Source organism: Schistocerca cancellata, chromosome 2 (genome assembly GCF_023864275.1).
Source record: "Schistocerca cancellata isolate TAMUIC-IGC-003103 chromosome 2, iqSchCanc2.1, whole genome shotgun sequence".
Classification (NCBI taxonomy): Eukaryota; Metazoa; Arthropoda; class Insecta; order Orthoptera; family Acrididae; genus Schistocerca; species Schistocerca cancellata.
This window is the reverse complement of record NC_064627.1, coordinates 1,125,363,967-1,125,389,301: the sequence shown is the minus strand read 5'-3', so window position 1 is coordinate 1,125,389,301 and position 25,335 is coordinate 1,125,363,967. Positions and strand designations below refer to the sequence as shown.

The following is a 25,335-nucleotide window of genomic DNA, read 5'->3' as shown; positions in this document are numbered from 1 at the left end:
TGCCCTGGCTCAAACTGAGATAGACCGCGTGCCTTCCCCATTCTATACACAGACAGCACACTCACTGATACTACATGCACTTTTTGTGTGTCTAACTAGCAGTTATTCCTTGTCTGGTGACGCTGCTACCGCCTGAACGGGTTTATATCGATAGTAGGTCGGTGGTCATAATGTTCTCGCTGGTCAGCATACGTAAGTGAAATATGTTGTGGGTTGGCAGGAGAGCCAACGCCGGGTACTAGACGAAGCCGAAAGGCACGCGTTTTAGCTCACGCAGGCTGGCGTGAGGTCTGGAACAGGACAAGGAAATTAGACTTTAGAAAAACGGACGTAGCTGGTGGAATACTTAACTTTAATTCATTAATGATGAGCGTCGCTCTTGACGGTACATGATTACTGTATCAATAGTAACTGGTAATGGCGCCTTACTAGGTCGTAGCAATTGACGTAGCTGAAGGCTATGCTAACTATCGTCTCGGCAAATGAGAGCGTATTTTGTCAGTGAACCATCGCTAGCAATGTCGGTTGTACAACTGGGGCGAGTGCTAGGAAGTCTCTCTAGACCTTCCGTGTGGCGGCGCTCGGTCTGCAATCACTGATAGTGGCGACACGCGGGTCCGACGTATACTGACGGACCGCGGCCGATTTAAAGGCTACCACCTAGCAAATGTGGTGTCTGGCGGTGACACCACAAAATATATACGACAAACCAAACAGTTTAAACAAGAAGAATATAGAAGCTTTTGATGCACAGTGTTACAAAAGAATGTTGAAGAGCAGTTGTTTAAATAAGAACTAACGAGGTGGTGCTAAATCGATTTGGAGGGATAATAAGTTTATGGCGAAACTGACAAAAAGACTGGATCGTTTGAAAGGAGTCACCTCAGTATGTCAAGGAATAATGAAACTGGTGATGGAGATAAGTGCTGTGGATAAAAATTGTAGAGGGAAACGAGGCCTGAATACAGCAAGCAGATTCCGATGGGTGTAAGCATCACCCGCAAAAAGCCTCAGTGAACTTCCGATGTCATCCACAAGTTCATTTATGTATATTGTGAATAGCAACGGTCGTACGACACTCCCCTGCGGCACACCTGAAATCACTCTTACTTCCGAAGACTTCTCTCCATTGAGAATGACATGCTGCTTTCTGTTATCTAGGAACTCTTCAATCCAATCACACAATTGGTCTGATAGTCCATATGCTCTTACTTTGTTCATTAAACGACTATAGGGAACTGTATCGAACGCCTTGCGGGAGTCAAGAAACACGGCATCTACCTAGGAACCCGTGTCTATGGCCCACTGAGTCTCGTGGACGAATAGCGCGAGCTGGGTTTCACACGATCGTCTTTTTCGAAACCCATGCTGATTCCTACAGAGTAGATTTCTAGTCTCCAGAAAAGTCATCATACTCGAACATAATACGTGTTCCAAAATTCTACAACTGATAGACGTTAGAGATATAGGTCTATAGTTCTGCACATCTGTTCGACGTCCCTTCTTGAAAATGGGGATGACCTGTGCCCTTTTCCAATCCTTCGGAACGCAACGCTCTTCTAGAGACCTACGGTACACCGCTGCAAGAAGGGGGGCAAGTTCCTTCGCGTACTCTGTGTAAAATCGAACTGGTATCCCATCAGGTCCAGCGGTCTTTCCTCTTTTGAGTGATTTAAATTGTTTTTCTATCCCCCTGTCATCTATTTCGACATGTACCATTTTGTCATCTGTGCGACAATCTACAGAAGGAACGACAGTGCAGTCTTCCTCTGTGAAACAGCTTTGGAAAAAGACATTTAGTATTTCGGCCTTTAGTCTGTCGTCCTTTGTCAGTACCATTTTGGTCACAGAGTCTCTGGACATTTTGTTTTGATCCACCTACGGCTTTGACATAAGACATAATTTTTTAGTATTTTCTGTCAAGTCAGTACATAGAGCTTTACTTTCTAATTCGTTGAACACCTCTCACATAGCCCTCCTCACACTACATTTCGCTTCGTGTAATTTTTGTTTATCTGCAAGGCTGTGGCTATGTTTATGTTTGCTGTGAAGTTTCCTTTGCTTCCGTGGCAGTTTTGTAACTCAGTTGTTGTATCACGGTGGCTCTTTTCCATCTCTTACGATCTTGCTTGGCACAAAGAAGAGGCTTGCAAGGGATAGACCAGCATCAAATCATTCTTTGGGCTGAAGGCCACAACAACAACAAGAACCAGGCGAGGTGGTAGTGGGACAGAAGAGAGTGCCAATTGGAAACTTTTGGAGTGGGATTTCCAGCTGCAGCATTTGCCTTACAACCAAAGAAAGCCTGTAGAAACGCTTGGCCACAATTGAGGGACGGCGTCTACTTTTTATTTAATTATTTGACATTAATTACTAGTGTATGTTAAAGTGTATTTCTGTTTGATGTGTGAGAGAGTGAAGTCGATGTCATGCTCAACTAGTGCATTGTACATACGTCGTTGTCAAATATAGACGATGTGGTCGACAACAACTGGTTGTATGAAATGTACAGAATCGCTCATAAGTATCTCCGGGGTTTGAGAAATGGCTGCAACACATGTCAGTGGATAGAGCAAGTTTTGAAGCCGGTGCTCAGTGTGGGTATTGTTTGTGACACTGCACAGATCGACGTGTGCATGTAATTTATTGGCGTCTCTGCTCCAGGAAAGTGCAACGTAGTCCATTTTCTAAATTTGCTCATTAGATTGCATATCTGCAGTCGGGAACTTGTTTGATGTGACAGCATGCAGTGGATAAATTGTCTCCATTTCCTGTCACACCTGCCACATAGTGATACGCTCTGCAACCACGCCACAGCTTGTATCGCGAATCGAAATCTGGAGGGATGTCCTATGAAGCGATATGTGACTTTTCTGTATATGTCTTGTAATTTTCGCACCATCGTCTTTTGACGCCCCAGAAGTACTTACGAGTAACCCTTTGTTGACGAACTAAAAGACTGAAATCCATTCCCGAGTGGAAGGTAGACTCTTACCGACTGCAGTGAGACCGAGAGAAAAAGTTGAAGAGTCTTACTTGGCCATGTCGCTGTCGAAGTTGAGCGGCATGCTGTCCATCTGGAGGGGATCGAGTGCGGGCAGGCCGAGCAGCCGCTGCGGCTTGTGCATGCGCTGCCTGTAGCCCTCCGCCAGCCGGGAGATGTCTATCGGGCGGTCTGTCAGGTTGGTCAGCTTGCGCGCCAGCCCGTCCACTGCAGCACAAGTGAGACTCCCTCATCTCACGCCAAGAAGTTAAAAGGCAGTAATTAGGGCAGATCCCAACTTTACTGCACTGTTGGTCGTGGATCCACAGAAACGTAAACAGGTTATCAAAATAATGGTTCAAATGGCTCTGAGCACTGTGGGACTTGACATCTGAGGTCATCAGTCCCCTAGAACTTAGAACTACTTAAACCTAACTAACCTAAGGACATCACACACATCCATGCCCGAGGCAGGATTCGAACCTGCGACCGTAGCAGTCGCGCGGTTCCGGACTGCGCGCCTAGAACCGCTAGACCACCGCGGCCGGCCAAAATAATGGAACACTGTATTCAGAACATACTAATAGTACAATAACACATTCAAATATAACATCTTATCCAATCCTCGGGGCTATCAGGACGAAATTTTGCGGTAATGGAAAGTGCTATGATGTGTGGTTTTCACAGAATGGATTGATAGGAGCTCGTATTGTTAGGCAATAAACGTATTGTAATAATACTTAGAAATGTATTTTTTGTGCAAACATACACTTTTTATTTGGAACAATGCCCATGGACATTAATAAACTAAACATAGGGTAACTTAGAATGCCAGTGGTGTTTGTTGCAGGATTCTAGTGCGAGTCGCTTACGAGATATCGTATTTTTAAAAGTTCTCACACCGACACTTGTTCGTGCTACTCAGCCTGCGTGGTTGCTGACACTACGAGGTGCGGCTAGAAAAAAACCGGACTGATGCTGGAAAAAACATTTATTTACAATTATTTACAATTTCATGTTATCTCCTTCAATGTACTCTCCTCCTCGGTCTCTACACCGCTCCATACGAATTTTCCAGTGTTCATAGCAATGCTGCAGATCATTTTCGGTAAGTCCATACATGATTTCCGTCGCTTTTTCTTTTACTGTTTCAACAGTCTCAAATCTAGTTCCTTTCAAAGCTGACTTGACTTTAGAGAAAAGAAAAAAGTCACAGGGGGCCAAATTAGGTGAGTAGGGTGGATGATCTTTGTGTGTTGTGTTTTGCCAAAAACGTCTTCACTGACAACGCACTGTGAGCTGGGGCATTGTCTTGGTGAAGGGTCCATGACTTTTTTCTCCACAAATCGTTCCGTTTTCTCCGTACTCGCTCACGTAGGGTAGCCAGGACGCTAATGTAGTAATGCTGATTCACTGTTTGTCCCTCTGGTACCCAATCAATGTGCACAATCCTTTTGATGTCAAAAAAAACAATCATCATTGCCTTGAATTTCGATTTTGACATTCGTGCTTTTTTTTTGTCGTGGAGAACCAGGAGTTTTCCAATGCATCGATTGGCGTTTAGTTTCGGGATCGTAAGTAAAAAACCACGATTCATCGCAAGTAATAACATTTTGTAAGAAGGTGGGATCACTTTCAATGTTTTCCAGGATGTCAGAACAAATCATTCTTCGGCGTTCCTTCTGTTCAACTGTCAGACACTTTGGAACCATTTTTGAACACACTTTGTTCATGTTGAAACTTTCATGAAGAATCTGCCTAACACTTTCCTTGTCAACTCCTGTTAACTCAGACACTGCTCTGATTGTTAAACGGCGATCTTGTCGAACAAGTTTACCGATTTTTTCAATGTTTGCATCAGTTTTTGCTGACAATGGTCTGCCAGTGCGAGTGTCATCACTGGTGTCTTCGCGGCCATCTTTAAATCGTTTAAACCACTCAAACACTTGTGTTCGCGATAAACAATCATCGCCGTACACTTGTTGTAACATTACAAACGTTTCACTTGCAGATTTTCCTAGTTTGAAACAAAATTTTGTGTTAACACGCTGTTCTTTCTGTACACTCAACATTTTCCGACGCACAGACAAAATGTCAACTACTTAAAACAGACGCCACGGGCAGACTGAATGCAGGAGGCAGATGAAACTCGAGCAGTAGGCGGAGCGAGAGTCACGTGACAGGCCACGCGACTTTCAGCCTTATTGCATTCGTTTTATTGTTTCACTAGTACTAGTCCGGTTTTTTTCTAGCCACACCTCGTATGCTTATGTGTTCCTTTAGCGCAGTGCGAGTTGCTAGTCAGTGTGTGACAGTCCAAGCAGTAGGTTGTTAGTGGACGATCGGATTTACCAATGCAGAAAAAGCTGACATGCTCATGGTGTATGAAGAATATAGGGAAATACGCTCCGTTCTTGTACTGTATATACTGCAATATATTCCAATAGACTCCAACCATCTCGGCAACTAATTATCAACCTCTTCAACCAGTCACATGAAAGTGGTACACAACGTAACAGAAGAAAACAACTGACGACAGAAGAGGGGGAAATTACTGTTGTCGCTGCCGTTGCAGTTGATCCGCGCCTTAGCTCCCGCGCAATCGCATGAGGAAGTAGCATGAGTCAGGAAAGTGTCCTATGTGTTCTCCATCCCTACCACATCTCTCTTCAGTATGAGCTGCTTGGAGACGATCATGAGAATCGTGTTAACTTCTGCACATGGACATTAAGACAGGATGCTCCAGATGTGACATGTATCTTGTTAAGCAATGAAGCCACATTTACCAATCATGACTAAGTAATGCACCAAAACATGCACTATTGGTCTGTTAACAATCCCTGTTGGCTTCTACAGGTGGTACGTCAGTGTCCATGGAATGTAAGGTGCGGTGTGGGATAGTGAAACATCAGCTCACAGGCCCGTTTTTTACGAGGTGCATTCAAGTTCTAAGGTCTCCAATTTCTTTTCTCCGGACTGGAAAGAGATAGAAACATGCACATTGTTTTAAAAAGAGGCCTCGTTCATTGTCAATACGTCCCAGAGATGGCAGCACCGTACGGCAGATGGAATTTTACCGCCAGCAGCGAGAATGACAACTGTTTTAAATACTTAAAATGGCGACGTTTTCCTTACTTGAACAGCGTGCAATCATTCGTTTTCTGAATTTGCGTGGTGTGAAACCAATTGAAATTCATCGACAGTTGAAGGAGACATGTCGTGATGGAGTTATGGATGTGTCGGAAGTGCGTTCGTGGGTGCGACAGTTTAATGAAGGCAGAACATCGTGTGACAACAAACTGAAACAACCTCGGGCTCGCACAAGCCGGTCTGACGACATGATCGAGAAAGTGGAGAGAATTGTTTTGGGGCATCGCCGAATGACTGTTGAACAGATCGTCTCCAGAGTTGGCATTTCTGTGGGTTCTGTGCACACAATCCTGCACGACGACCTGAAAATGCGAAAAGTGTCATCCAGGTGGGTGCCACGAATGCTGATGGACGGCCACACGGCTGCCCGTGTGGCATGTTGCCAAGCAATGTAGACGCGCAACGACAGCATGAATGGGACTTTATTTTCGTTGGTTGTGACAATGGATGAGACGTGGATGCCATTTTTCAATCCAGAAACAAAGCGCCAGTCAGCTCAATGGAAGCACACAGATTCACCGCCACCAAAAAAATTTCACGTAACCGCCAGTGCTGAAAAAATGATGGTGTCCATGTTCTGGGACAGCGAGGGCGTAATCCTTACCCATTGCGTTCCAAAGGGCACTACGGTAACAGGTGCATCCTACGAAAATGTTTTGAAGAACAAATTCCTTCCTGCACTGCAACAAAAACGTCCGGGAAGGGTTGCGCGTGTGCTGTTTCACCAAGATAACGCACCCGCACTTCGAGCTAACGTTACGCAGCAGTGATTCCTCGTGCTCCCTACTCACCTGACCTGGCTCCTAGTGACTTTTAGCTTTTTCCAACAATGAAAGGCACTCTCCGTGGCCGCACATTCACCAGCCGTGCCGCTATTGTCCTAGCGATTTTCCAGTGGTCAAAACAGGCTCCTAAAGAAGCCTTCGCCGCTGCCATGGAATCATGGTGTCAGCGTTGTGAAAAATGTGTACGTCTGCAGGGTGATTACGTCGAGAAGTAACGCCAGTTTCATCGATTTCGGGTGAGTAGTTAATTAGAAAAAGATCGGAGGCTTTAGAACTTGAATGCACCTCACATAGACGGAACACTGAACATGCACAAGTGTCGCAGCCTGCTAACAGACCATCTTCCACGGATGCTAGTAGACTTTATTCTGCACATTGGGAGAGACCTGTAGTACCAAAATCAAATGTGTGTGAAATCTTATGCGACTTAACTGCTAAGGTCATCAGTCCCTAAGCTTACACACTACTCAACCTAAATTATCCTAAGGACAAACACGCACACCCATGCCCGAGGGAGGACTCGAACCTCCGCCGGGACCTGCGGCACAGTCTATGACTGCAGCGCCTGAGACCGCTCGGCTAATCCCGCGAGGCCTGTAGTACCAATCTAGTGGTTGCCCAGCCCATAGTGCATGAATTATTACTGCATATCTTCACGAATTGTGTCCAAATCGTTGAACTCGACACGGAATACCTGTATCTTGGCTGGCCCTTTCCCCGGATTTGACGCCTGTAGACTTTTTGTGGTGTCACCGCAAGGCACCACACTTGCTAGGTTGTAGGCTTCAAATTCGCCGCGGTCCGTCAGTACACATCGGACCAGCGAGTCACCACTGTCGACGCTAGCAGACCGAGCGCCGCCACTCGGCTGGTCTTACGAGACAAGCTAGCGCACTGGCCAGTTCTACAGCCGACTTTAATAGGAATGGTTCACTTGTCAGAGCTTCAGAGATCTCATTTCCAGAGACGCTAGTTAGCATAGCCTTCAGCTAAGTCAGTAGCTACGACCAGCCAGGCGCCACATACAGTTTATGCATTGACAATTGATCTATGTAGGTGAAGCAATCAGAAGTGTAAAGAAGTATTCGCAGTTCAGTCTGTAACAACAACAACGCTGCACTATTGTACATATAATTTTTTTTTCTCTTCTGAATTTTCGATAAATTAGTGTAATCGATGTTCTGATTTCATTTCCTTTTGGTTTTATGTCATTGTGTTAAGAAAACTGTAAACAAATTTCGATGTGAATATGAATGTTTATGTCAAATTTCAAGCAATATTGTAATAGAATTGAAGTGTAACAAATGTTGAGACTTGTTGTAAGATGTTAAAATTGTAATTGTGCGTCTGGTCCATACGTAGGCAATGTATTAGAATATGTAGAATGCAAAACCTCTGGTGAATACCCTGTCTGTAAGGGAGCGGTAAAAGGTGGATGGCAGGCGAGCGCGGGAAAATGCACGCGGGCGCTGCACGGCATAACGGGTTCAGCAGTAGTAGTCGGAGTTGGGCATTGGTCTGAGCAACACGTTCTGGATCGAGGAGGCTCTCCTGGAAGACGTGGTTTCATTGAGCCTCGGATATGCCGTTCCAACGCTTATACAGTATGGCAAAATTCCATAGGCACTAAATGGAAAAGTATTGCGACGCTAAGAAGAAGTAAAGTGCCGATACATCAAGAGCCATTGCTGTGGTTGTATGTGTGCTCTGTGCCTCGCCATCTCGCCGTCCGCCAACCGCCGCATCGATACGAACAGGTTGAAACTTTTAGTACTGTATTAGTGTGGACCAGTGTTACTTTTGTTCCATATTGTTCAATAACAACTTAAATTTTACCAGAACTGTCCTATCATTTAATTATCCTCACAACTAACCTAGACAGGGTCCTTTCCAAATGTTGTGCAATCCGAGTGTCCCGAAATGAAGAACTAAAGTTTGTGTTAATAATAATTACCTGCAGACCTAGCTATGTTAGAATGATGTTTAAAGAACTGTCTTGTTAATGAACTAGTTATTGAATAACGGAGGTCTGACAAAGTTGGAAGATTTTTAATTATTTCGAGACAGATATAATGGTATTTAAATGAACAGGAAATAAGATGAAAAGAGTAGTAACTCATATATTAGAAATCTTGAGCACATAATGATTTCAGTAATCAAATTTTTTAATACAGTGATCATAACAGTTTCAGGGTCCCCCCCCCTTTTTTTATTCATTTGAATTCTGAAGTGTTCTAAACTGATTTGACCAGCTTTATCAAAATTGACATTGTGTGTGTGATTCGAAAGTGCTATTTCTAGGATAACCTATGCCCGATTTTAATCAGATCAATAGACAATACGAAGTTTTGTAGTAAACATTATAGTGTAGTGTTATGTACAGGGCTATTACAAATGATTGAAGCGATTTCATAAATTCACTGTAGCTCCATTCATTGACATATGGTCACGACACACTACAGATACGTAGAAAAACTCATAAAGTTTTGTTCGGCTGAAGCCGAACTTCAGGTTTCTGCCGTCAGTGCGCTCGAGAGCGCAGTGAGACAAAATGGCGACAGGAGCCGAGAAAGCGTATGTCGTGCTTGAAATGCACTCACATCAGTCAGTCATAACAGTGCAACGACACTTCAGGACGAAGTTCCACAAAGATCACCAACTGCTAACTCCATTCGGCGATGGTATGCGCAGTTTAAAGCTTCTGGATGCCTCTGTAAGGGGAAATCAACGGGTCGGCCTGCAGTGAGCGAAGAAACGGTTGAACGCGTGCGGGCGAGTTTCACGCGTAGCCCGCGGAAAATTGGCTCATGCCACAACTGGACACCGACAGCGCCGACTTCATCTTTCAACAGGATGGTGCTCCACCGCACTTCCATCATGATGTTCAGCATTTCTTAAACAGAAGATTGGAAAACCGATGGATCGGTCGTGGTGGAGATCATGATCAGCAATTCATGTCATGGCCTCCACCCTCTCCCGACTTAACCCCATGCGATTTCTTTCTGTGGGGTTATGTGAAAGATTCAGTGTTTAAACCTCCTCTACCAAGAAACATCTCAGAACTGCGAGCTCGCATCAACGATGCTTTCGAACTCATTGATGGGGACATGCTGCGCCGAGTGTGGGAGGAACTTGATTATCGGCTTGATGTCTGCCGAATCACTAAAGGGGCACATATCGAACATTTGTGAATGCCTAAAAAAACTTTTTGAGTTTTTGTATGTGTGTGCAAAGCATTGTGAAAATATCTCAAATAATAAAGTTATTGTAGAGCTGTGAAATCGCTTCAATCATTTGTAATAACCCTGTATTTATGGTTTATCCATATCAGTACAGAAAGTGAAATTATCAGTTCAATAGATTTTCTGGTTCTAAAATTTACCATATTATGCAGTGTTACTACGTATTGTTTTGCATGAACGTACATCGACTTGTACAGTGAAGAAACTCAGTTAATGCCTAATTAAGCTGGCGACTGTATTATTAGCAAATTGGCAGCATCTTCTGCGTTGTTTTTTGTCCGTACTGACGTGTAGTTGCATTTCGAACTTGCTTGACGTATCATTGTTATTACAGAGTGGGTGTAAGTCTGATTTGCCTCCATTCAGGTACACGCGGTCAATATCTATACAAAAAATCCTTTCTCATAAGGTGAAGCCCGTCAACTTACCATAGTACAGGCTTTAAGGAGTATCGTGTGCCCCGCGCGCAGTGTTACAAGTCTATAACTGCACTTGTAAATATTATTGTACAAAGTCAAGATCGACATTCGCCGCTGATGCTGAATTAAAGCTAAGTATTAATTGTATTCCTGTCTACTAACTGTCTAATCACCTAAGATGTTCCAGGTAGATCCCGTCAAGTCTAGTTCATTGACCCTCAAGTCAGCCTATGTGATCAACGCGTGCAGTTAATGGCCACACCTCGTTATCAGACTAAGAGTCAAATTGTGTGACTCAGCCGGGTCACCCTTTTTTTTCAATAGGCCCATAGTTCCGCTTCATACATAACACTTTTTTCTGGGGAAAACCTGAAAGACGATGTCTGCAAGGGCGTACCAACTACACCAGACGATATGCAATGACGTATTACTGCAGTCTTCTTCGACATCTCCACTGTCATTTTCGTACATGTGCAGCAGTCAGTACATACAAGACTGGAAGCGCGTATTGCCGCTGACTGTGGTCATTTTGAATATAATCTGTTTGTCTCGTTATTGGTCAGAATCCACATAACTAATCTGTACCCTTGCGTTGTTCCTTAGTGTGTAGTGCTACAGATACTGTACGGGCGTTAGTATTGGAATTCTTCAAAAATGAATCGCACTAGAATCCTGGAACAAACACCACTGACATTCAGATTTACCCTATATTTAATTTGTTAATGTCAACGGGAATTACTCCATTTAAAAAGTGCATCTTTGCAGTAAAAATGTGCTTTCCAAGTATTATTACAATCTGTTGATTGGCTAACAATACGAGTCCCTGCCTATCGATCCATTCTGTGAAAACCGCACATCAACAACATTATCAATTTTCACAGTACTTGCGGTGCAAATGTCAGGTGATTCACCCTGTATGTGGATGATATACGTGAACTTGGAATATATTATGATTCCTCCACAACAGCTCCTTCCTAGTCAAACCTTATAGAGGATGTATTATTATTCTACTATTTATACATTTATCGCAGTCATAAAATCTTCCCTTCTGTGTGTCTAAAGCAGGTTGTACAATACGTTTAGTACAGTAAAATTGTCTACATAACAGTATAATATTTTTTCTTAACTCCAGTAACAAACAGATGTTCCCTGAGCGTAAGTTTCAAATTACTTAAGACCACAAAGAATGAAAACTAAAAGAAAAGAACGATATTCTAAATAACTGTACTAAGCAAACACTATCCGGAAATTGTGACGATCACTGCAACGTATCCGAAGCAGTACACTGTGTTCCGAAATTGCTGGCGCCAGTTACGTCTTTTAATTAGGACATACTCTGTATATGAGCTAACGAAGAGGTGTTGTTTGGGGACGATACTGTTACGCACTCACGCAGCAAACTTCGATCAAACGACTGGAAGTGCTTTAATTTATGATATAACCATTCAACTAGGTTGTAGAACATGCAGCGGTAGTGACAATACTGAGAGAAAAGCTGGTAACATCCTTGAGGCAGAAACAGCTTCAATAGATACCATAGTGATGATGTTGGAACCCTCCACCAGCGGTTCCTAGCGCTAAAAAAAATCACAGACGTAATAATCCATATATGTGGATTGTTTCGAGAAGTGTAATGATGAAAGTTATTGGAAAGGAAATCAGATTCTGTAAAATGATGACGTTTTTTTGTTCCCATGGCAAGGTAGAGAGCTGGAAAATTTGTACAACGATTCGCGGTAACTAGTTCTACACTACAACGACCATTGTGTAAGTGCGCTGTTGGTACTATCGCTACTGCGTATAGCAGAGCAGGAGTGTATCGCCGACAGAAAGGAGTTTCTACAATAAATACGCAGCACCGGTGTTTACTCACGGATAGTTCTTCCGGAGAGATGGTCCAAGACACGGTTGAGGAGACTCTTGCTCATGGTGGCTGGATCGTGTCTCTCCCCTGCGGCCACCACCAAAACTACCGCAGTCGTGACGAGCAACCATGCCGCAATGGTTTTAAGCCGCATCTCTGCCAGGAACCTGTAACGTAAAAAGCCTTCAATAACTATTGTGGGAATTGAGCAGCTGAAAATTATCTTTACACCTTTGGTAGTGGAATAATATACGCTGACGAAAAGAAAAAAAAAACCAACCTCAACACCGAGATGGAGTTGTGCGACATAAACAAAATTCGGTAGGCGTGTTTCTATATGTGACGCTCGTAGCACCACTATGAGGATCCAAATGAGATTTGTTTTAAATATACGCTGTCATGGTCGTGGGCGTTGGTTACCTTTGGTATTGGGCGTGGTGAGTTGATGTCAACCAAGAATGCCCTTAAGGCGACAAAGACGAAAATACAGGGTGATTCAAAAAGAATACCACAACTTTAAAAATGTGTATTTAATGAAAGAAACATAATATAACCTTCTGTTATACATCATTACAAAGAGTATTTAAAAAGGTTTTTTTTCACTCAAAAACAAGTTCAGAGATGTTCAATATGGCCCCCTCCAGACACTCGAGCAATATCAACCCGATACTCCAACTCGTTCCACACTCTCTGTAGCATATCAGGCGTAACAGTTTGGATAGCTGCTGTTGTTTCTCGTTTCAAATCATCAATGGTGGCTGGGAGAGGTGGCCGAAACACCATATCCTTAACATACCCCCATAAGAAAAAATCGCAGGGGGTAAGATTCACTTCTGCCGTACTCAATAACACAAAAAGCTTTCTGTTGAGCGGTCGCCATCTTAGCATCAACTGACGCTGACGCCTAGTCAACAGCGCCTCAAGCGAACAAATGTACAACTAAATGAAACTTTATAGCTGCCTTAATTCGCCGACAGATAGTGCTTAGCTCTGCCTTTTGTCGTTGCAGAGTTTTAAATTCCTAAAGTTGTGGTATTCTTTTTGAATCACCCTGTATATCACACCACTGCGTTTGAACGAGGTCGTGTAGTAGGGCTACTAGAAGCTGGATGTTCCTTCTGCTATACCGCAGAAAGACTTGGCAGGAATGCAGCCTCTGTACACGATTACTGGTAGCGGTGGTCATCAGAATGTACCGTCGCAAAGAGACCGGGGCCCGAATGGCCGTTTGGCACTACCGAGGGGAAAGACCATCGTTTCCAGCATACGGCTCTGGCGCATCATACTGCACCTGCAACAGCAATCTGAGCACCAGTTGGCACCACAGTGACACAACGAGCTGTTACAAATCTCTCACTTCAAGTTATGGTGTCTCCTTTACTTTATGAATGCATATTGTAAGTAGGCTGTTTATGTGTTCTTATTGGCAACGTTACGTAGCGCTCTGTATGAAAATCACTGGCTGTGCTGTGTGCAGTCTGTGGCTAGTTTGCATTGTTGTCTGCCATTGTAGTGTTGGGCAGCTGGATGCGAACAGCGCGTAGCGTTGCGCAGTTGCCGCCAGCAATGGTGGATGTGGGGAGAGAGATGGCGGAGTTTTGAAATTTGTAAGACTGAATGTCATGAACTGCTTTATTTACCGGTGCGTTAATATAATTACTTATATATTTGCACCTGGAGTGGACGTAAGTACGGGCGATGCATAACGAAGTATTTTTGTTGTACTTATCTTGTTATTTGCCTGAGTCGGGTAGCTGGTGATTCCTTCTAATCAAAACTCCAGGTCATACAATTTGCGGAGGTTTATTTGTTGATGATAACATTTTTCCAAAGTCATTCCAGAATACATCAAACTTCACATATACTCTCTTTGACAATCCAACAGCTGACTGACTTACTGACCGAAAAGACTTGACTACAAAATGCACCCCTAGGCGAACTGACGCTGCATTGCCGCGTTTGCTTATATATATTCCAAACAATGAGTGTTCATTACTTCAATTATTACACCATCGTGAAATTAATAGTTACAATTAAAAGTTACAAATATACAAAAGGTTGACAATCAGATTACTTACAGCATAAAATATTAGTTCATTACAGATGAGTTTTAGGATAGAAATTGTACAATTTAAGATTGAAAATTAAATATGACTTTTTTACAATAATGCGTTTCATTAATTTAATAAATACAAATCAATTATCGATCGGAAAATATTGCGAACATTTACGTAATATATGCACAAGTTGTTTAACCTCTTTAATGGCTCATAACTTTGAAAGATGCATCCAAACGTAAGTAATGGAGTTAATTACATGTGCTAACAATGAACAATTAGCTATTTTAAGTGCCGTGTTTCTTGACTTTCACAAGGCGTTCGATACAGTTCCCCTCAGTCGTTTAATGAACAAAGTAAGAGCATATGGACTATCAGACCAATTGTGCAATTGTGTGATTGGATTGAAGACTTCCTAGATAACAGAACGCAGCACGTCATTCTCAATGGAGAGAAGTCTTCCGAAGTAAGAATGATTTCAGGTGTGCCGCAGTGGAGTGTCATAGGACCGTTGCTATTCACAATATACATAAATGAGCTTGTGGATGACATCGGAAGTTCACTGAGGCTTTTTGCAGATTATGCAGTGGTGTATCGAGAGATTGTAACAATGGAAAATTGTACTGAAATGCAGGAGGATCTGCAGCGAATTGACGCATGGTGCAGGGAATGGCAATTGAATCTCAATGTAGACAAGTGTAATGTGCTGCGAATACATAGAAAGATAGATCCCTTATCATTTAGCTACAAAATAGCAGGTCAGCAACTGGAAGCAGTTAATTCCATAAATTAACTCGGAGTACGCATTAGGAGTGATTTAAAATGGAACGATCATATAAAGTTGATCGTCGGTAAAGCAGATGCCAGACTGAGATTCATTGGAAGAATCCTAAGAAAATGCAATCCGAAAACAAAGGAAGTACGCTTGTTCGCCCACTGCTTGAATACTGCTCAGCAGTGTGGGATCCGTACCAGATACGGTTGATAGAAGAGATAGAGAAGATCCAACGGAGAGCAGCGCGCTTCGTTACAGGATCATTTAGTAATCGCGAAAGCGTTACGGAGATGATAGATAAACTCCAGTAGAAGACTCTGCAGGAGAGACGCTCAGTAGCTCGGTACGGGCTTTTGTTAAAGTTTCGAGAACATACCTTCACCGAAGAGTCAAGCAGTATACTGCTCCCTCCTACGTTTATCTCGCGAAGAGACCATGAGGATAAAATGAGAGAGATTAGAGCCCACACAGAAGCATACCGACAGTCCTTCTTTCCACGAACAATACGAGACTGGAATAGAAGGGAGAACCGATAGAGGTACTCAAGGTACCCTCCGCCACACACCGTCAGGTGGCTTGCGGAGTATGGATGTAGATGTAGATGAATTAATTCTGGTTTACAAATTTGGGTCTGAAATTACACATCACTTGAAATTACGTGAATTTAAATTTGGTTCTTGCTTTTTGATCGATTTACAACAACGTTTTCCAAACTGAACTTTCGAGATCTAATTGCAGTTAATTAACGAAAGTAATAAGGATGCTAACATTTATAACTACTTCTAATCATATGAATTACGTACTGATTATTATAGTTCTGAGTAAATGTTGATGGTTCATAGTGATTATTACGTTACATATTTACATATTGTTTAATTATTCGTAAATTTTGTTTAAATATCATTCATAGTATTATACAGTACAATTACATAACAGGAAAAGGTGTCATAGTGGCATGATTTTTATTCTTTTTGTAACAGAAAGTACCGATACCCGGCTACAAATTCCAGGTATCGAATAGTATAGTAATGCTGGGGGGGTGGGGGGGGGGGGTATGTTACAAAGTACAGCTTCGTCACTGACGCACTGTAGCGTCCATTCCAATGGCCCCATACGACCTCCATTTGCGGCTCAAAGCCGCAATGGCGGAAGAGAGGGCAACTCTCCAAGCCGAACTAGCCGAGGCTCGGCTGCTGGTGCACAGTCTCCGTGATGCATTGGCCAGCCAGCCCCACACAGCACAGAAGAAGAATGCCGACACGCAGACTGCCGCCCCCGTGGAATCTGTAGTAATACAGGAAGCCACGAGGGTGGGAACACAAGACGCAGCCGCACAGACAATCATCGCGGCGAAGAACATGGCAACCCAAGTCATCATCGAGGAGGCTCCTTGCCCACTCTCCAAGACGCAGTTGCAGAAGGTAGTGTCCATTCACTTGGATGCTCTCAGGTCCTACAACGCCCGCCCACCTCTCACGCCTGTTCAGTGGGAAGCTCTCTTCGTCTCAATAGAAAAACAAGAACAACAAGAAGAGAACGCAAGCCAACAACAAGAGGCGAGGACCGCCGAAGACGCTGAAGCTGCCAACTGGGAGGATGTGACACATCCTAAAGTGTCATTTGCAGACACATACCACAACAAGAAAAAGAAGAAGGACAAGAAGAGGTACCCAGACGCCAGGAGGACTTAGAAGACTCTCCTCCTCACTGCGCCCGACATCCATCATCCATCACCATCATCATCTAATATCCGCTCTGTCAGTCGCTGACTGACAGTCCCAGGCGTCGACAGGGCCAGTCAACTAAAGGCCCCTAGCCGACGCATACTTGTCAATTCACGTGACCTATCGCCTGTCTCTGACCGGCAATCATATGTACCTAAACGTGCACAACCGTCCCAGTTATTCCCAAACGTCCCAGTAACTTCAACCCATCTAAGTGGAATAAATGTCTAACGACAACAAACTCCCCCTTAACATCCTCAAGAAGAGGAATTCAAGTGCAACGCAGCAGCATACGACCTCCATTTGCGGCTTCAGTGGCGTCAATCGAGAGCCTGTTGGAGGATGAAACCTGGTTCTTGCTCGGTGCTAGTGATGGCCGTATGTCGACTAGTAAGAGATCAGTTGAGACCCTGCAACCAACCTGTGTGCGAGCTAGACACACTGGGCCTACACCTGGAGTCATGGTCTGGAGTGCGATTACGTATGACAGCTGGAGGCCTCTCGTGATTATCCCACGCACTCAGACTGAAGATTTGTTCTTCAATCTAGTGATTCGCTCTATTACGCTGCCCTTCATGAACAGCATTCGAGGGGATGTTTTCCTACAGGGCGACAACACCGTAGGACAACACCAGCGTCTTCCACAAACAGTATTAACTGACCCTGTACTGAACGACCAAGTGCAACAGGTATGGAAGTCCATCCCACAGACTGACGTACGGCACCTGTACAACACAATGTATGCGCGTTTGCGTGCTTTCATTCAACATTCTAGCGGTGTACCAGCATTTCAGATTTGCAATGACTTATCTCACGCTTTCATTAACCTGTGATCTTGCAATGTTAATCACTTAAATACGAGGGCTGGAACTTAAATAGTGGCATCTATTTATTCACAACCGATATGAAAGAGATACATGTTTGCACCTGTTACTGCCCTTCAAAGTAGTCACCAGCGTAGTGTAGAGCCCGTTGCCAGCGATGTGGAAGGCGTAATATACGTTAGCAGAGCCTGTTCTGTTGATGGTGCGAATGGAGCGGTCTGCTGCCTGTCGATCTCTGGAAGAGTTCTGGAGCGTATGCCAGGAAGTGGTTCCTTCATCTTCGGGATCAAATCAAAGTCAAAAGGACTTAAGTCGTATTACTGTTCGTTTTTGGAGCGTCACCTGCGACCAGCTTTGCGAAAGAAGCGGCGAGGCTTTCTGCGCAACCCACCCATCATTTTGCACGACAATGCGCGGGAGCATACAGCGCAAGCTGCGGCTGCTCTCTTCGGTCGATGAGACTGGGAAGTACTGTACCATCCACCATACTCCCCGGACTTACGCATACGCATCAGAACTGTTCCAGAGATTCGACAGGCAGTAGATCGCTCCATTCACACTATCAACAGAACAGGCTCTGCTAACGGTATACTACGCCTTCCACATCGCTGGCAACAGGTTCTAAGAACACTGGTGACTACTTTGAAGGACAGCAACAGGTGCAAACATGCAACTCTTTTGTATCGCTTGTGAATAAATATTTGCTACTTTTTAAGTTCCAACCCTCGTATGTTATCTAGACAAATGTATTTCCTAAATTTTCTTTACTCTATATTAATTATTTTTGTTGTTGCGATTTTCTTCCGTCAGTGTATTCATATCATGGATACATCTGATTCATATGAATTCTTACTCAGAACATACCATATTTGGGTTGTATACTTCGCGTAATTCTTCTCACTAGACCGAGAAAATGATCCAAACAAAACGTACTTGCAGTAGGATTACTATGCAGCATTGTAGGGAGTTTGATACGGTCGAGGTTGGGGACCATATCACTTCCTAGCTGACGAGAATGAGTGTTAGAAAATCACCCCGAAATTGAAGTCGCCATGAAATATGACGCATGGGCTCAATTAGAGACTATGACGCTGAGAAACAAAAGACTGTAGTACTAGCGAGATTGTTCCGATTGCTCCAGTTTCAGAACCCTGCACTTCGAATGTCGGCCGGGTATTTGAACAATATGTATTTCGACATGCTTATGCGCAATATACAGGGTGTTTCAAACATGACCGGTATATTTGAAACGGCAATGAAGACTAAACGAGCAGCGATAGAAATACACCGTTTGTTGCAATATGCTTGGGACAACAGTACATTTTCAGGCGGACAAACTTTCGAAATTACAGTAGTTACAATTTTCAACAACAGATGGCGCTGCAAGTGATGTGAAAGATATAGAAGACAACGCAGTCTGTGGGTGCGCCATCCTGTACGTCGTCTTTCTGCTGTAAGCGTGTGCTGTTCACAACGTGCAAGTGTGCTGTAGACAACATGGTTTATTCCTTAGAACAGAGGATTTTTCTGGTGTTGGAATTCCACCGCCTAGAACACAGTGTTGTTGCAACAAGACGAAGTTTTCAACGGAGGTTTAATGTAACCAAAGGACCGAAAAGCGATACAATAAAGGATCTGTTTGAAAAATTTCAACAGACTGGGAACGTGACGGATGAACGTGCTGGAAAGGTAGGGCGACCGCGTACGGCAACCGCAGAGGGCAACGCGCAGCTAGTGCAGCAGGTGATCCGACAGCGGCCTCGGGTTTCCGTTCGCCGTGTTGCAGCTGCGGTCCAAATGACGCCAACGTCCACGTATCGTCTCATGCGCCAGAGTTTACACCTCTATCCGTACAAAATTCAAACGCGGCAACCCCTCAGCGCCGCTACCATTGCTGCACGAGAGACATTCGCTAACGATATAGTGCACAGGATTGATGACGGCGATATGCATGTGGGCAGCATTTGGTTTACTGACGAAGCTTATTTTTACCTGGACGGCTTCGTCAATAAACAGAACTGGCGCATATGGGGAACCGAAAAGCCCCATGTTGCAGTCCCATCGTTCCTGCATCCTCAAAAAGTACTGGTCTGGGCCGCTATTTCTTCCAAAGGAATCATTGGCCCATTTTTTCAGATCCGAAACGATTACTGCATCACGCTATCTGGACATTCTTCGTGAATTTGTGGCGGTACAAACTGCCTTAGACGACACTGCGAACACCTCGTTGTTTATGCAAGAGGGTGCCCGGCCACATCGCACGGCCGACGTCTTTAATTTCCTGAATGAATATTTCGATGATCGTGTGATTGCTTTGGGCTATCCGAAACATACAGGAGGCGGTGTGGATTGGCCTCCCTATTCGCCAGACATGAACCCCTGTGACTTCTTTCTGTGGGGACACTTGAAAGACCAGGTGTACCTCCAGAAACAATTGAACAGCTGAAGCAGTACATCTCATCTGCATGTGAAGCCATTCCGCCAGACACGTTGTCAAAGGTTTCGGGTAATTTCATTCAGAGACTACGCCATATAATTGCTACGCATGGTGGATATGTGGAAAATATCGTACTATAGAGTTTCCCAGACCGCAGCGTCATCTGTTGTTGAAAATTGTAACTACTGTAATTTCGAAAGTTTGTCTGCCTGAAAATGTACTGTTGTCCCAAGCATATTGCAACAAACGGTGTATTTCTATCGCTGCTCGTTTAGTTTTTATTGCCGTTTCAAATATACCGGTCATTTTTGAAACACCCTGTATAAAGTTTATTTCTGCTGAGGGTCAACTGCCAATCGCTGCAATTCGATAGCAAAATGTATAAATTTTAATTGTATACATTTTGCTATCGAATTGCAGCGATTGGCAGTTGACCCCCAGTTTACTTGTGCTGAGAGTAATGATGGAACATTAAGATGAAAAGTGGACGATGAATTTAATACAGACGAAGCACAAACTTGGAATGAGGAAGGCTAGCGAAGGAAATCGACGATGTTCTTTTGAAAGTAATCATCCCAGCACTTTCTTAAACGATGTATGGAAAGCATCTACATCTATGCACAAATATTCGTTACAGTTTGCTTGATTTGTGGACAATCAAGATACGTCCGAATGGGAAGATTTTCAGCTATCGGATAACGAGATTTTAGTGTTGTTTATTATTTCAATGTAAACTTACAAGTTCCTAAAATGTGTAACTTCCCATCCGCAACTAATTTCGATTGTCTTTACTTATCACGTTGCCTATGTCATTTTACGCTGACGTAAAGGAAATCGCAACACCAAAAAATATTTAATATAGAGTAATGAAATATCGGGATTACATTTGTCTACGTTATATATTTAAGTGATTAACTTTACAAGATTAGAGGTTCATGGAAGCGCAAGATAAGCCATTGCAAATGTGAAATATTGGTACATTAATAACTGAATGTTGAATGCAAGCATGCAAACGTGCACGCATTGTGCTGTACACCTGCTATATGTCAGTTTGTGGGACGGAGTTCCATGCCTGTTGCAGCTGGTCGGTCAATACAGGGACGGTTAATGCTGGTTGTGGGCGATGCTAGAGTTATCGTCTGATGACGTTCCATTTGTGTTTGACTGGAGACAGATATGGTGATCAAGCAGGCCAAGGCAACATGTTGACACCCTGAAGAGCATGGTGGGTTAAAACAGCGCTATGTGGGCGAGCGTTATCCTGCTGGAAAACACACCCTGCAATGCCTTTCATGAATGGCAGCACAATAGGTCGAATCACTGGACCGACGTACGAACTTGCTGTCAGAGTGCGCGGGATAAACACAAGAGGCATCGCGCTGTCATACGAAATAGCATCCCACATCATAACCCCAGGTGTCGGTCCAGTGTGTCTAACGCGACGTCAGGTTGGTTGCAGGCCCTCAACTGGCCTCAATCTAACCAGACCACGGCCATTACTAGCACCGAGACAGTACCAGCTTTCGTCATAAAACCCAATAGACCTCCACCCTGCCCTCCAATGCGCTCTCGCTTGACACCAAGGAAGTCGCAAATGGTGGTGGTTGCGTCACTGGAATGCACGAGAAAGGACATCTGGTTAGATTAGATTAGATTAGATTAATACTAGTTCCATGGATCATGAATACGATATTTCGTAATGATGTGGAACGAGTCAAATTTTCTAATATATGACATAATTAAGTTAATTTAACAACATACTTAAGTTAATATAACAACTTTTTCATTTTTTGTGTTGTTTTATTTTTATTTTTTTATTTTTTATTTTTTTATATATTTTTTTAATTTATATCTAAAAATTCCTCTATGGAGTAGAAGGAGTTGTCATTCAGAAATTCTTTTAATTTCTTCTTAAATACTTGTTGGTTATCTGTCAGACTTTTGATACTATTTGGTAAGTGACCAAAGACTTTAGTGCCAGTATAATTCACCCCTTTCTGTGCCAAAGTTAGATTTAATCTTGAATAGTGAAGATCATCCTTTCTCCTAGTGTTGTAGTTATGCACACTGCTATTACTTTTGAATTGGGTTTGGTTGTTAATAACAAATTTCATAAGAGAGTATATATACTGAGAAGCTACTGTGAATATCCCTAGATCCTTAAATAAATGTCTGCAGGATGATCTTAGGTGGACTCCAGCTATTATTCTGATTACACGCTTTTGTGCTATAAATACTTTATTCCTCAGTGATGAATTACCCCAAAATATGATGCCATATGAAATCAACGAGTGAAAATAGGCGTAGTAAGCTAATTTACTAAGATGTTTATCACCAAAATTTGCAATGACCCTTATTGCATAAGTAGCTGAACTCAAACGTTTCAGCAGATCATCAATGTGTTTCTTCCAATTTAATCTCTCATCAATGGACACACCTAAAAATTTTGAATATTCTACCTTAGCTATATGCTTCTGATTAAGGTCTATATTTATTAATGGCGTCATACCATTCACTGTACGGAACTGTATGTACTGTGTCTTATCAAAATTCAGTGAGAGTCCATTTACAAGGAACCACTTAGTAATTTTCTGAAAGACAGTATTGACAATTTCATGAGTTAATTCTTGTTTGTCAGGTGTGATTACTATACTTGTATCATCAGCAAAGAGAACTAACTTTGCCTCTTCATGAATATAGAGTGGCAAGTCATTAATATATATTAAGAACAACAAAGGACCCAAGACTGACCCCTGTGGAAACCCATTCTTGATAGTTCCCCAGTTTGAGGAATGTGCTGATCTTTGCATAGTATGAGAACTACTCATTTCAACTTTCTGCACTGTTCCAGTTAGGTACGAATTAAACCATTTGTGCACTGTCCCCCTCATGCCACAATACTTGAGCTTGTCTAGCAGAATTTCATGATTTACAAAATCAAAAGCCTTTGAGAGATCAAAGCTCGGAGCTCTCCTCGAAGTAACCGATTTGTAACACTATGTTGTGTCATTGTGGTGCGAACTGCTGCTCAAATTGCTGCTGCACATGCAGTACGATGCGTCAGTGTCATGTGATGAACACGATGGTCTTCCCTCTCGGTAGTGCCACGTGGCCGTCCGCAGCCTAGTCTGCTTACGAACGTTACGTTCCTGTGACCACCGCTGCCGGCAAAAATGCACAGTCGCTACATTTCTGCCAAGTCTTTCTGCAGTATCGCAGAAGGAACATGCAGCTTCTTGTAGTCCTATTGCACGCCCTCGTTCAAACACTGTGAGGTGTTAATACAGGCGTCTTGTCGCCTTGAAGGCACTCTTGACTAACATTAACTCACCACGTCCAATCTCAAAGATAACTAAAGCTCACGACCGTTACAGAAAGTATTTAAAACGAACCTGATTTGCATCCTCATAGTGGCGCTACTAGCGCGACTCTTTATGCGACTGGCGCGAAATTTGAATAGACGTCATCTTTCAGATGTCGGAACACGCCTACCAACTTTTGTTTATGTCACACAGCTCTTACGTGGTGCCATTTTTTTTCCCGTCAGTGTATGTCTGTCCCCCGGAGGCAACGGACACTGTTCATTTTATTTTATTTTTATTTATTTAATTGTTTTTACTTTTTATTTATTTATTTATGTACTTTTGTAAAATCGAGTTAGCATCATATCCTAGATGTGGAATATCGCTTTATATGTGGTGTCACCGCCAGACACCACACTTGCTAGGTGGTAGCTTAAATCGGCCGCGGTCCATTAGTACATGTCGGACCCGCGTGTCGCCGCCATCAGTACTTGCAGACCTAGCGCCACCACATGGCAGGTCTAGAAAGACGGACTAGCACTCGCCCCAGTTGTACGGACGACATTGCTAGCGACTAGACGTACGAGGCCTTCCTCTCATTTGCCGAGAGACAGTTAGAATAGCCTTCAGCTAAGTCCATGGCTACAACCTAGCAAGGCGCCATTAGCCTTACAGTGATTGTAATTAACCGTATCTGGAGATAGACTCATTTGTATCGTCAATAGTGATGTACCACAAGGATGCATTAAAGTTGAGTATTAACTTAGAGATGTACTTTTCTTATAGCATTAATTAGGTATCCTGTTCCAGAACTCACGCCCGCCGGCGTGTGTGTACGCGTGCCTTTCGGCTACCTCAAAGTGGCGTGGCTGTTTTGCTACGCCACAACAGATTGGCGACAAGGATTAACGGATTGTTCTTTTTTTTTTCTTGCTTTGCTCTGAATTGCTTGTGTCATGGCTTCGCCACAATCTCCAGATGTACTGTCCGAATTTTATCGCTTGCAGAATCAGCAGACGCAGGCGTTATTGGATGCCCTTGGACAGCTCGTCCAGGGTCAACGTGCGCTGCAAAACGATGCGGCCGCCGCCGCTTCACAGCTACCGCAGCCACAACATGCAGTTGCACCGCCGTTTCGCCACTTTGACCACACTCAGGAAACGTGGACCGAGTGGTCCCGCCAGTTTGGATTCCATCTCGCCGCCTACAGAATTCCAGGTAACGAGCGGCAGCCTCACTTATTGTCTTGTGTCGGCGTGCAAACGTACCGTGTGATAGTGAAATTGTTTCCCCGACGCGACGTAGCAACTCTGTCCTACGAAGAAATTGTGTCGGCTTTAGATGCCTATTTCAAGGAAACAGTTAATGTAGTTGCAAAAAGGTATACGTTCTTTCGTACTAAACGTACGGCCGGTCAAACTAATAGGGAGTGGGTTGCAACTTAGCAAGGCCTTACTAGGGACTGCGCATTTGAATGTGACTGTGGCCTTCCTTATTCCGATACAATGGTGCGTGATGCAATAGCACAGAACGTTTCTGATGTTCGCATAAGGGAACAGATTTTGAAACTAGTTAATCCCTCCCTTCAACAAGTGATAGACATATTGGATAGGCAAGACACACTTGACTGTGCTCAGGAATCTTTTGAAGCTTCGCCAGCAGTGTGTAACATTAACCGGCCCGCTGGACGCGCTGCGCGGCCCGGTAACCGGCCCTCGCGCACTTCGACGCAGCTGCCGCCGCGCTATAAACCAGGTGTGCCTCGCCAGCCCG

The 25,335-nt window shown here is 43.6% G+C and overlaps 1 protein-coding gene across 1 annotated transcript in view; it reads right to left on the bottom strand.

The window, feature by feature from the left end:
- Nucleotides 1-25,335, bottom strand: part of LOC126161267 (uncharacterized) — a 181,267-nt gene that overhangs the window by 44,743 nt on the left and 111,189 nt on the right. The window contains exons 2-3 of the mRNA XM_049917006.1: nt 12,453-12,610; nt 3,037-3,211 (exon numbers count right to left, since the gene is read on the bottom strand). Coding sequence (XP_049772963.1) covers nt 3,037-3,211; nt 12,453-12,610 — 333 coding nt within the window. The remainder of the gene's footprint in view (nt 1-3,036; nt 3,212-12,452; nt 12,611-25,335) is intronic.